A 13,763-nucleotide genomic window follows, 5' to 3' on the forward strand; every position below is an offset into this window, starting at 1 on the left:
GCAACATTTAGAAAAAAAGAAGTTGCAGCCAGGTGCAGTGGCTCACGCCTGTGATCCCAGCACTTTGGGAGGCCGAGGCGAGCGGATCAACTGAGGTCAGGAGTTCAAGACCAGCCTGGCCAATATGGTGAAACCCTGTCTCTACTAAAAATACAAAAAATTAGCTGGGCATGGTGGCGGGCGCCTGTAATTCCAGCTACTTGGGAGGCTGAGGCAGGAGAATCGCTTGAACCCAGGAGGCAGAGGTTGCAGTGAGCCGAGATAGTGCCATTGCACTCCAGACTGGGCAACAAGAACATAACTCTGTCTCCAAAAAAAAAAAAAAAAAAAGAGGTTCCATCAGAGGAGAAGGAAAACCAGTGAGATAAGAGAGAGAGGGAGAAGTAGGAGGGTCTGGAAGCCAAGTGAAGAAAGATTGTCTTAATGTGATACTAACTCACTGGCAAGGCTCTGGGGCAGCTTGCCTCCATCTTGGAAGCAATGTATTTATTTCCTTTTTACAAACACTGACGTCTTGAATGAACAGTAGAAACTCGTTGAAATGATACTATTTTTCCCCACAGTTGAGCACTTCACTGTGTATTTCTGTATACAAATTTCTATTTGGTTGCAGATCTTCATTAGTGTATTCTTGCCTTGCCACAAAAGTGCTAGTAAGGAGTAATTTCAATTATTTCCCAGTAAGTAAAATTTAAAGAGGGGAAATAATAATATTTATTTTTTATTTTTATTTTTTTTTGAGGCGGAGTCTCGCTCTGTGGCCCAGGCTGGAGTGCAGTGGCCGGATCTCAGCTCACTGCAAGCTCCGCCTCCCGGGTTCACGCCATTCTCCTGCCTCAGCCTCCGGAGTAGCTGGGACTACAGGCGCCCGCCACGTCGCCTGGCTAGTTTTTTGTATTTTTTAGTAGAGACGGGGTTTCACCGGATTAGCCAGGATGGTCTCGATCTCCTGACCTCGTGATCTGCCCGTCTCGGCCTCCCAAAGTGCTGGGATTACAGGCTTGAGCCACGGCGCCCGGCCCCGGAAATAATAATTTTTGAAGTGTCATGCACACTCTTTAGTTATTCTTGTAACTCTTCCATCAATTTATCTATTAAGATATTCTTTTAAGTATTTTAAAGTAACATTTAAGATTTATCAATGAAACGGGAAGAGTTCCCTTCTCCCCTCACAGAATGTGCGATGGGGATGTAACTTGGCTTCTTTTATGCCTGCTGCTCAAACCTCCAGGGGGAACATGCAGATGGGCAGGCTGTGGGGCTCCAATCCCACCGCAGCATATAGGGGTGAATGTTTACAGCTGAAGCCCCAGTGGGTGTGTGTTACTGTGTGCTCTTTCAGTTTAGCCATCCATAGGTGCCTTCTGTGAGTCAGCTCAATTAGACCCCCCTGCCTTATCACAAGGACAGAGGGCTTCGTGCCTTGGTGTACCAGAAGAATCGGATCACAAGTGGGCTTGGATAATGAGTGCAAGGTTTTATTGAGTGGAAGTAGCTCTCAGCAAGAGGGGAATGGAGTGGGAAGGTGGTGGTTTTCCCCTGGAGTTGGGCCGCCCAGCGGCTGGTCTGTCCTCCAACCACCCTGGCCAAACTCTGCGTCTTTCTGCGGGTCGACTTGCCAGCGTCTGCTGATGTGTTCTGCTGGCGTGCTCCTCTCAGCGTCCTCTTGATGTCTAGCCGCTGTGTGTTCTTCTGCCGATGTCTTCCTCTTGAAGCCCAGCTGCTTGTCTGTGTGTCTGCTAGAGACTCGGGATTTATATATGCACAGGATGGGGGTGTGGTGGGCCAGAGTGGTCTTGGGAAATGCCAAATTTGGGCACAAAAACAGAAATGCCTGTCCTTGCCTAGGTCCATGGGCACAGCCCCGAGGGTGGAGCCCTCTCCAGGGGCCCCTCTTTCCCCTCCCAGCACTTCCCTGCCCCTCTCCCATATCATCAAGACTAGAGACTATAATCATGTTGCATTTTTATGGCTGAGATGCAGAAGCCGAGCAGAGGGCAGCCCTTAGATTAGGTTACATTACATTGCCTGTTAAATACTGCATAGATCAGGTGATGTTTCAGTTAAGTTGACTTTGATAAATTAAATTTAATGAGTATATACTTGAACCTTCTGTTCTATGCAGATGAGCTTAGTTGTCAAGGACAGGAAAACAGCAGCTGCTCATAGATCCCCCGTGGGTGATGGCTATTTCACTAGATTAGAGGTAAGCCAGACTCCTTCCACAGCCAAGAGTAAGCATTGTTTTTAAAACTACTGATTAATGCAGAAGCCAATTTAGTTTGCTGTACTTTTAGTGTTATATTTTTAATTTTATAATTGTAAATTTTATCTTGTATTCTATTATGCTGACAACCTTATTTCAATCTCAAAGGTAAGGTTAATTCTCCTTTTTTTTCATTGTGTTTTCCTTCTGCTGCCCTCTTTGGTGATAATAACAACATTTAGTGAGCATTTACTTCAGCCTGTAATTGTTCTGTACACTTACATGCATTTTAGCTTCATAACAACCCTATGAAGAACAAACTGTTTATCTCTGTTTTACTCAGAAAACTGAGGCTAGGATAGGTTTAGTAACATGACAAAGGTAACACGCTAATAAATAGTACAACAATGGCTAATAGATAGCTATCAGCTATCTCTGTTTTCTTAATACTGAACTTAAATAATTTCTGTTGCGTTTTGGCTTATCAAAATGTAATTCTCTTTCATAATTTTTTTCTTTCTCTAAGCTTTTAATTTTTCTTTCTTTTGCTGCATGTGTTTAAGATAAGTTTTCTGATGCAGTGTTAAAATCTATCCTGCATTCTCCATTTGTGCCCACTTTATGTTGCATCATAGTCTTCATTTTAAAGTGTAAGCAACCCTTAAAGTAAAAAAGGCGTGTAGAAATTTTGGAAGGCTTTGTGGCCTTTTTTACTGAAAAGCTTGGGAGTATACTTGTTTCTTCCAAGCTTACTGAAGTTATTGCAGTGAACTGTTTCCCTGAAACAAGCTGCTATTATGATGTTCAAATTCTTTGTCAAGATCCACATTTAACTTACTGTTGTTAAACCCTGAAGGTACAACCTCAGATGGTGTTTCTGTGTTCCAACTGGTCACGTTTTAATTTTCAGGTAATGAAAATTTCTCTTGACACTTCATAGAATCAGTGTTAAAGATTAGAAGACATTTTTGGATCACTGAGATGAGACCCGAGTTTTCAGGTGTCCTTTAGCCTCCCAGAAGTGACTTTTTTTTTTTTTTTTTTGAGATGAATTTCTTATGGTGTTGGATCTACAAGGATTTAGTAGTGTGTCATCATCCAAGGAGGACTTTGGCTGTTCTGGATCTTCTTGTTGTTGATATTACTGAATATATCTTTACATGACAGAATATTATTCCAGGCAGCAAACTGAACTCGTGTCTGAGGTGGATGCTGCAACCTTATTATTAATATTCCACTTAGGTTGTCATTTGAAGAAATACTGACAAACATAAATGAAAGTAATCTTGAGGTGATATAATTTATTGGTCTTTATTTTGATAAACCTTGATGGCCTTGTAAATTGTTACAGTAGTCACTGAAACAACATAGCAATTCATATCAAGAGACATAGAGTTATTATACCCTTTAATGTAGCAATTTTGGGAACAACTCTCCTGTTACTCCTTTTAGCCAGAACCAGAAAGATGCAGAAAAACCTCAGAGACCATCTGTCACTGTGACACTTTTTCTTGGTACTCACTGATTTTCACGTGTACATTTATTTGTAAAGATAATTTATGTTTTCTGAAATAAGGTGCAATTTCTAAAAGACTTAAGACTAAAGGCTCCTGAATCTGGAAATGTTTTATATATTGTATAATTAAATGTGTTTTATGAAATATTTTTCTACTTATTTATTTACTTCCTTATTTATTGTCATAGCCAGTGATGACTAAGAACGTACAGAAGATTTTAAAGAGCAAGTTAAAAAAATCACTTTAAATGATACCTAACATTTAACAGAAATCTTGTCTCTTTATTCAGATAAAAATAAAATCTGAGTAAAAAATTTTAAGATGTGATGAGAAACTATTTAATTTTTTCATTCCATTTTAAAAAACCATACAAATAAAATATACATCCCTAATACCATAACTGTCCTTAGATTTTTGGCTGGTCATAAGAATCTATAGCTAGGTAAGAAGTAATGTATGAAACTGTTCGTAATAATTATCTTAAACCAAAGGCATATACTAGTTTTTTTAAATATTTAGTATTATTTTAAGTATTTATTTTAGTATTTATTTTATTATTTATTTTAAGTATTTTTTCCCCTGGCAATTTAAAATTGGAAGGATGCTGTAGGATACCCTTGTTCTTCTCCAGGATGAAATCCCAAGCAATGTGAGAGATGAAAATGCGCTTAGAAGTGCTTGTTACAATCCTTAGTTGACCTATTTTTGGGATACTTGTGTTTATGTTACTGGCGACACACCTTTTTTTCCAATGTACAATGACAAATTTTTGTAGTAAATGTTTCTTTTTGTGATATTGACTTTTACTACTCCAGAGTACTGTGTTTCCTTTTAAATACGATTGAATGTTTTGGAATCCACTTGATCTGAAATGAAATAAAATACAGAATTCTTTGAGAAGACTCATCTTTTGTTACTAAATTATGTTGAATTTGTATTTAATTTATAAAATGGGTGAAAGTAAATTTCCCATGTTATTAAAAGTAAAGCTGCAGTGTTTTGAATTGCGAGTGACCACAGAGATGTATGATTTGAGCAACTTAATTTGAATAGATATTTGATTTTGTTCACATTGTTCTACAGTGGGAAAGGCAGCTGTAATGGAAAATGTTAAAATGATGCCTCTGTCATTTTTCCATGTTGGCCAGGAGGATCCTTAAGCTTTCGTTCTCTTTACTCATTCTTGGTGCCCATGCAAATACTATTTATATGTAACATTTAAAGGGCAAAGATCTGTTCTTTACTCCCTAGTCTCATTCAGCATTTTTTTGCACACTTTTTTTTTTGATATTATTATTCTCCGTTTGTGGTTGTGATTGTGATTATTTGAATAAGTTATTTCCTTCTGCTACTAGACTATAAGCTCTGTGAGAATAAAGGTTGTACATGTTTTTATTCATCCATGTGTCTTGAGCGGTAACAACAGTCTGTGGAACAAATAAGGTGCTTGGTAGATACTTGTTGAGGTACTAAGGGTTTTATTTATCTTTGTCTTTACATGCACATAGCATAGCATTTGATATGTACTTAGTGTTCAGTAAAGGTTTGCTAAAACAAATTGGAAAAAATTTTTTCACGTACATAATATTCCCTTTACAGTACTTACAGATTTTATAAATGTACAAACATTATACATGATCTTAAGCATTTCATATTACTTACTCTTTTTAAACTGATGACTGATGTAATCATACCTATAGTTTGTTGAGTCCTTCACTATGTACCCAGCACCACGCTAAGCCTAATAATACTTGCCCTAATCTAACTTTAGAACAATTAAGTTAGGCTTTTATATACCCATTTTACAGAAAAAAGGTGACTGAGACTAAGAGAGGTTAAATAATCTAAAGTTATAAAGTTAGTAAATGGGGAAGTCGGTATTTAACTTTGCAAAACCCCAGTTTGCAAGGCTCTAAATTCTATCCTTTCAGCCTCCTTACAATCCAAGTGATACAAGTTGTATGTCAGTTACTGGAAAGTGTTAGGTAAATAAAAATGGGTAGAAATGAAATTTCTTTAAGTCAAAAAAAGTAGTAAATGTGAATCAATAATTGCAATGATTTTAATAATGTGATTATGAAAGTAAGCTCAAGAATGCTTTTTTTGGAGGACTTAAGTGTAACTTTTGTTCTGTTTATGCTTCTTGTAGGTTTGAGTGGCCGCTTCTTTGTCACCACTCTCCCAGCATTTTTTCAGTAAGTTTAAATAATCTTCTAATCTTGCAAAGATTAGAAATCAATAGACGTGCACCAGGAATTCTAAGTTGTCTTCCATGACCGCCACTTATTCAGCTTAACATGTGAGGGAAACAAGGCTGGTGTGCTCTGAGTGAAAGCTGTGACAAGAGAAGCTTTCCTGGAGTGCTGTAGAGATGGAGATCCTAATGTCAGGGGTAGGTGGGCAGGAGAAGTCAGAGATTTCTCTGATGATATCAGAGGTGGGGTAATTCTTAATATCTAACTAGGAGTGCATTAAACCAACAATGTAGAGAAAGTCTTTCCAGTTAAAGGAGATAGCATAAAAAAGCCCAAGAGAGAATGAAGTACCTTTTGAGAACTTTGAACTAGTTCTTTATGGCTGGACCACAAGTATAGCTGGATCATGCTGAGTGATGAGGCCAGAGAGACTCAGGTACAGGCAGGGGAAAGACAAAGAAAGTAGTGGATTCCAGAGATACATAGGCAATAGGAGCAGTGGGTCTTGGTGAGTGATTAGCCATGGGAAGGAAGAGTCTATGATGACTGCTAACAGGCCATGTGTAACTAACTAGTAAAAGTTACTGCCTGCCTTCAAGATTAGGAGCCATTAAAATTAGAAGAGGTTTGGAAGATAGAGACAAAAATCCAAAAGATAGTGTGACTTGCCCTTCCTAGTTCCAAATGGAGAAGTCTAGGTACAGTTTGATGTCAGGATCCAGAATTCAGAAGAAAGACCTAGACTGGAGATACATATTGAGAATTCCTCAGCATTGAGGTAAATAACAGTTGAAGTATATCTAGAGAGAACATGTATGGTGGGAAGGGAAGCAGGTCAAGGATGGAACCTGGGATTGGCCAACATTAGGACTTCGCAAAGGAAGACAGTGAGTAAAGGAAATGAAGAAGGGATGCTCAGAGCAGTAGGAAGAACTCCAGGGAGCTCCTGTCGTAAAAGCCAAGCAAAAGGAAGAAGGAAGTGGTATTCAGCAGTGAATGCACAATGCCAGTGACAGGTGAAGGAAACAAATAGATACAGCACTTAGGGGTCATTGGAGACCCGCAATATGAGTGGTTTCAAGGGAGTCCTGGAAGCAGATCCCCTAGTTGCACCAAGCAGTGAATGAGACATAAAGAGGAGAAAACAGCAAGCCTAGACTCTTCTCTGGGAGCCCTGATTGCGGCAAGTAGGTGAGAGGGCAGGTTGAAGGGCATATGAGGTTTTTTGGTGATGTTTGAGGAGAGGACCTTGAATGACATAAATTTGAAAATGTGGATACAATGTTTTAAACTTGATAACTGGCTGTTTTTCTATTGTAAGAGAAAAATTAAAGTAATTGGTAGCAAAAATAATAAAAAGTAACTTGGCATATTAAGCACTGACAAGAACTCTGTGTTTAGTCACACATTGTACAGTGATAACATAGAATGTTAATGCTTTTAGATTGGAATTTCTCACTTGTAATAAAGCTTATTAATGCTTTCTGATTTATGTCTAACTATATATTTTTCAATTGAGTCAATTTAAAATTCAAGTGGCGTTCAGATGTATTGCCAATAGCTATTTTAACTTTTATTATCGGTAACATCTGTTATTTTAATGCATTTGCTTTCTACTTGTTTTCATAATTTATAGTGCAAAGGATGGGATATTCCGCCGTTATCGTGGCCCAGGAATCTTCGAAGACCTGCAGAATTATATCTTAGAGAAGAAATGGCAATCAGTTGAGCCTCTGACCGGCTGGAAATCCCCAGCTTCTCTAACGTAACTTAATTTTTTAATGACAAGATGTTACTAATAAAACAGGAGGTTTTAAGTTAATAGCCTGTGGGTCTCAAAAAAGCCTCTGTTTTTCTTCACATTTACTTCCGATTACCCAGATTACTCATGGCCATGCTTAGCCCATGCAGTATTTCTGGTTTTGTGACCCACATATGTTTCAGCTGGTTTTTAGTACACTGGGAATTAAGTAGCCAGATTTAAGTGGGTTGCAGAATGCCTCTTTTCCAGCTTTTGCACTAAGCCACGATGACTGTTTTTCTCCTTACAAAATATGGTATTCAACATCATCTGATGAGACAGAGAATAACTCTTTATTGAATTGTAGTTTATGAAGGAATTGCTATTATATATTATGTGGAAAACAAAACCTGTGGAGTCGTTGGCTGCCTAGCAGAATACCACAGGGGATAGCTTTGGCCTTGACGGCAAACTGTATAATACTTGGTGAGCTAGATTAGGCCAAACCATAACAACTTTTTCCATAGTTGGTTTTAATTTTGAATGGATTGTCATATATATAGATAATTTTATATTAGTAAATACAAGTGTAAGAAATTTCCCTACTGAAAAAGGAGCAAATCAAGCAATATTTCAGGAGTAAATCATCTAGTGGCATCTATATTAATATTAAGGAAACACATAGCTTACTCTAAAAACAACTCCTCTCTCGCATTTCATTCTATAACCATTTGAGTACTGATTTAGCCAGATACTTTTCTAGGTGCTGGGTATTCAACACTGAACAAACAGACATTCACCACAGGTACAGAGAATCATAGTCTGGATAAGGGTGGATAAAAAACACAGCAACATACTTTACAAAGACAGGGGATAGCTATGGGGTTATGGACTTGCTCTTCTAGATGGAGGGAGCAGGAGGCATTTCTCTGAAGGGAGGCCTCTAGGTGAGATCTGAAGGAGAGAAAGAACTAGCTTAGGCAAAGAGCAGAGGGAAGATTATTCCCAGGAATGAGTATGGCATATGCCTAAGCCCCAGTTTGGAAAGGAGCTTGGTGTACCTAAGGAACAGAATGGTGACCAGTGTCAAGCATAGTGAAAGGGAGTGTAGGATGAGCTGAATAAGAGGGGCAGGCTGAAGCCAGATCATGCAGGGCCTGTGGCCACAGGAAAGAAGTTGGAAGTTACCAGCACACACAAGGAGAAGGTGACCCTTAGGAGAGGAGATTGGAAAGGGCAAGAATGGATGAAGCAAGTCAAGCCTTAGAGTGGTAGCTTGTGTCAGGTGGCGGCAGTCGGAATGTGGGGATGGAGAGGCTGAGTGGATTTAAAATATGTTTTGAAGGTAGGCTTGGTCAAGGTGAAGGAGAAGAAGGATTCATAATAAAAACTTACAAGTTTCTGGTTTGAGTACATGATGGATCTTGGTACTTGTTATTGCCTTGGGCAAGAGAAAATTAAGGATTCTATATAAAACTTGTTGGGTTTGAGATGCAGACTTTGTAGAACTGTCACGTTGGAAGCTGTATTAGTCCATTCTTGCATTGCTATAAAGGAATACTTGAGACTGGGTAATTTATAAAGAAAAGATGTTTAATTGACTCATGGTTCTACAGGCTGTACCGGAAGGATGATGCTGGCATCTGCTTGGTTTCTGGGGAGGCTTCAGGAAAGTTACAATCATGGTGGAAGGTGAAGGGGAAGCACATAACATCGCATGGCCAGAGTAGGAGCAAGAGAGAAGGATGGGGAGGCACCACACACTGGTAAACAACCAGATCTCCTGAGAGCTCCCTCACTATCAAGAGAGCAGCACCAAGAGGATGGTGCTAAACGATTGATGAGAATCTGCCCCCATGATCCAATCTCTTTCCACAAGACCCCACCTCCAGCATTAGGGATTACAGTTTGTTAGGAATAACGCTTACAATTTTAAGGAAATTGAACACTTGAACAAAGGATATTTAGCAAAGCAATTTTATTTTTGCACAAAGGGGTGCCTTTTTGGCCAGTTGCCATGAGAGCACACTTGAACAAAGGGGCATGAGAGCCTTTATTTTTGATGCAAGTCTTGCCCCTGTACCCTTTTTTTATTCTGGGTCAGGTGTGTAATCTAATTTTCGTTGGCTAAACATTTGACTTTTTTTAGATAAGGTGGGCACATAAAAGAGAGAGGAAAGGGGAAGGGGTGTCTGTAGTTAGTTAGAAAGTTTTTGTTTGTTTGTTTTTGTTTTTTAAATAAGGAAAGGAATGTGAGCTGGTACTGATAATGCCTGGTACTGTGGCAAGCCTGGTCATTTAACAAAGGCAGAAAGGGAAAAGGAAAAAAAGAGGCGAGGTGGGGGGTGGATAACTATGAATTAAAAGATTAATTAGGCTATTTGAAGAGAAACTCTATCATATCTCACAAATTGAACCTAAGATTTGGGTGGGGATACAGATTCGAAGCATATCAGATGCATGGTAATGGGCCCCCATGAAGAATTCAGGAGCACAAAAACCTACAGACAGTGTTGAGGTGAGGGGAACACCTAGAAAGAAGGGAAGAGAGAAGAGTACTTGGGGATGAGTCATGGGCCACCCCCAAATTAAGAACCTGTGTTGAGAAATCAGCCAAAGGAAACTGAAAATGAGTACCCGAGAGGCAACATGAAAACTAGGGCTGCCATTTTCCAGAAGCCAAATGAGAGCGTTCAAGAAGAGTGTAGTCTCTTGTGTCCCATGTTACTGAGAGGCAAAAGGAGATCAAGTCTGAGACATGGACATTGAATGAAGCATGGTGAGGTCATCATGGCCTTGACAATCAGTGTTCCTGTAGTGGCGAGGGTGGAAGCCAGATTTGAATGGATTAAAGATACAGTAAAGAAGAAACAGTATGTGTAGAGTGCTCTGGAAAAGTTTTTGAAGCTGGAGGGCCATGTGAGGTCCAGGGATACTCTTTTTAAAAGGTAGAAGAGAGTAGAGCATGTTTATATGCCAGTGAGACTGTTGTAGGAGAGAGAGAGAGAAGTTGCCGTGCAGGAAGTGAGGATGAGAGAAAGAACCAAGTCCTAATAAGACAAAATGGATAGGATCCAAGGCACAAGTAGAGGAATTGGACTGTGATAGGACAGTTAGACTTTACCTGTCATAACAAGAGAAGGTGGATGCAGGTGGGCCCCAGGCTCAGATTTGGTAGTGGGAAGATGAGATCACGTGGTGGCTTCTGATTTCAGTGACATGTGAGGAGTGCTTGTTAGCTGAGAGTACATGGGGATGGGAAGATGTGTCAAGTTTTGAAGAGAAGGAAAAGGAAATGAGCTAGTATCTTAGTTAGAGCTTTTAAAGTACTGGACATTATTAACTGTCCACTTAGGCTTGGGACTATGAAGCAGAAAGAATTGTCATCTGGTTATGTGATATTTTTTCCCTGGAGACATTCAGCTGCTCAGGGTTGAGATTTTTGCCAGGTAGGTACAATGAAGGGAGAAAGGGCCAAGGAATTGGAATAGATTTGCAGCAGAGTGATTCAAATGATAGCCACTGAATCTAAGTTCTGCAAGAACAGATATGAATCTGGGAGAGGGGACAATATTTAGCAAGAAGTGGAGGGAAAAGGACCAGTTCTCCTGACCTGATTTTCATTTTTTTTTAATATATATATATAATATATGATCACTGTTTCCTCTATTTTTTTTAAGGATGTCTGGAATGGCTGGTCTTTTTAGCATCTCTGGCAAGATATGGGTAAGTAATCTTAAATAAAACATTTATATTTGCCAAGAGGTTGTTAAGAATAAAAATAAAGCTTTTAAGCAATAGGAAAAGAAACATTTCTAAGTACGTTTATAATTTCACCACACAACTACTCTCATGTGGGGTTTCCACTGGTAATGTCTTCATGTACAAAGGCATAATCTGAACAGGAACCTGTAACTACTGTGTCAAAGTCTTATTTTCTTAGATCAGTGATGGAGTCTTTCATCCAAGCAAAGAGCTTGTGTGATTTTACTTTATCTTATGTTCACATCGGCATATCTCCCTACATAGGAAAGATTGTCTGAGCCTGAAAGTAGTTCTGTATGTCAGGGGTTAGCAAACTCTAGCCTGTGGATGGGCTACCTGTTTTTGTCAATAAAGTTTTATTGGAACACAGCTACATTTATTCATTACCTATTGTCTATGACTGCTTCCATGCTACAATGGTAGAGTTGAATAGTTGTGGCAGAGAGACAGAGAATTGTGGCTCACAAGCTTGTAATATTTACAATCTGGCCTTTAAGTAATAGATCCTTGCTGTATGTGATTGTATAATTTCTCTGAGTCATTTCAGTGGGTTAGAACTGTTATTCAGGTTTAATATTTGAACCATTATATAATGTTGAATATGTCCCATAACCTTTTATTCCCCTTCTCTGCAGGGGAGGACTAAATCCAACCAGATTGAGCAAAATTGCTCTGGAATTAAATATAGCTCAAAATGTTTCAAAAAGTCTTAGAAGTGAGTCTCCCTATGTATGTCTTTTCTATGCTAGGATTGTAGCTTATGGTGTCATGTTTGGAACATAATATTCAAAGAGTTTGGGAAGATTCTTTTTCTGTTGCTCATACACATTCACATATGTTGAAAGACATTTAAGAAAAACCTTTTGTATTCTACTTTCTCAGTTACATTTATATTCTGCCTTGTGAGATAGAACACCTACTACAAGGTTTTTTGGTTATTTTTCACAACAGAGGCTAATTGAAGACTTGGTTTCAGTCTTTCAGGTTAAAATTTAACTTTTTTTGGCATTTGTCTATCACAATAAATAATAACTAATATTTCCCCCTCTCCAGATAGTTTGAGTTTCATGTGGTTTCCTTCTGCTGCTTTCTTTTTTTTTTTTTTTTTTTTTTTTTTTTTGAGACGGAGTCTCACGCTGTTGCCCAGGCTGGAGTGCAGTGGCGCGATCTCGGCTCACTGCAAGCTCCGCCTCCCGGGTTCCCGCCATTTTCCTGCCTCAGCCTCCTGAGTAGCTGGGACTACAGGCGCCCGCCACCGCGCCCGGCTAATTTTTTGTATTTTTAGTAGAGACGGGGTTTCACTGTGGTCTCGATCTCCTGACCTTGTGATCCGCCCGCCTCGGCCTCCCAAAGTGCTGGGATTACAGGCTTGAGCCACCGCGCCCGGCCCCTTCTGCTGCTTTCTTAACATTGGTGAGAACTTTAATCAAGGGCTGAGAATTTTGAATTGCAAACTGGGAATTGAAAAGAGATTCTGCCTTTTGCAGTATGTCAATATTAAAGATTGACAAAATCATGTAGCCTGCTAGCTGTTTGAGCCATAGAGCATTATACTGTCTAATTCAACAGAAAAATTTTAATAGATGGTTGTCAGGCAGCATTGACTGTGAAATTTTAGCACCAAATCTGTAAGTGCAGTAGAATTTGTTCTGCAGGTTAAGAAGAGCTTAGATGAAAGCTGATTATGGCCTTCATTGACTGTAAAAGAGAAGTTTTACTTTCAAAGAGGGTAGCAGGGAAAATACATAATGGCTCTGACCTCATATAGCTTGTCATTTGGAGCTTAGATAAATAAGTTTAAATAAGGAGTTACAGTTTTTCATTATGTCATGCAGATGATTACAATGTGTAACATTTAGAGTGTGTCAAGGCCAGGAGTGGGTGTTTTATCTTTGTACACACAGTGCCCAGCTATGGGCAACACAGATGTATTCTGTGTGGATGCATTAAACTGGAGAGAAAGAGCCATTTGGAGAATAGAATGTGATCCATGTCTGAATAACTAATGAATATGTTCTTCTTAATGATTGAGAAGTAGAATATATGTGTTATATAAATGTATATTTATAATTTCTTTCCAGATATTTCCGAAAGGAACCAAAAATGATCATTTTATAAGATAAACTAAAATTTGGCATGCAAATAATTACATTTTATAATTGTAAAATATAGAATGTAAAATGTACAATTATACAAATGTGTAATTGTAAAATAGTTTTATCTAGTATTAATACCATATTATTTTATAAGCATTTGCATGGAGTAATTTTTCTATTTTCAACCTTTTTATTATGTTTTAAGTAAATTATAAAAAGTATATAGCAAGAAATAATTAACTG

At 38.7% G+C, this 13,763-nt stretch overlaps 1 protein-coding gene across 1 annotated transcript in view; it reads left to right on the forward strand.

Annotated features, from left to right (window-relative positions):
* Positions 1-13,763, forward strand: part of TMX4 (thioredoxin related transmembrane protein 4) — a 39,135-nt gene that overhangs the window by 12,485 nt on the left and 12,887 nt on the right. The window contains 3 exon segments of the mRNA NM_001260550.1: positions 5,873-5,918; positions 7,555-7,683; positions 11,340-11,385. Coding sequence (NP_001247479.1) covers positions 5,873-5,918; positions 7,555-7,683; positions 11,340-11,385 — 221 coding nt within the window.

The sequence above is a fragment of the Macaca mulatta genome, chromosome 10, assembly GCF_049350105.2.
Source record: "Macaca mulatta isolate MMU2019108-1 chromosome 10, T2T-MMU8v2.0, whole genome shotgun sequence".
NCBI classification, from domain to species: domain Eukaryota; kingdom Metazoa; phylum Chordata; class Mammalia; order Primates; family Cercopithecidae; genus Macaca; species Macaca mulatta.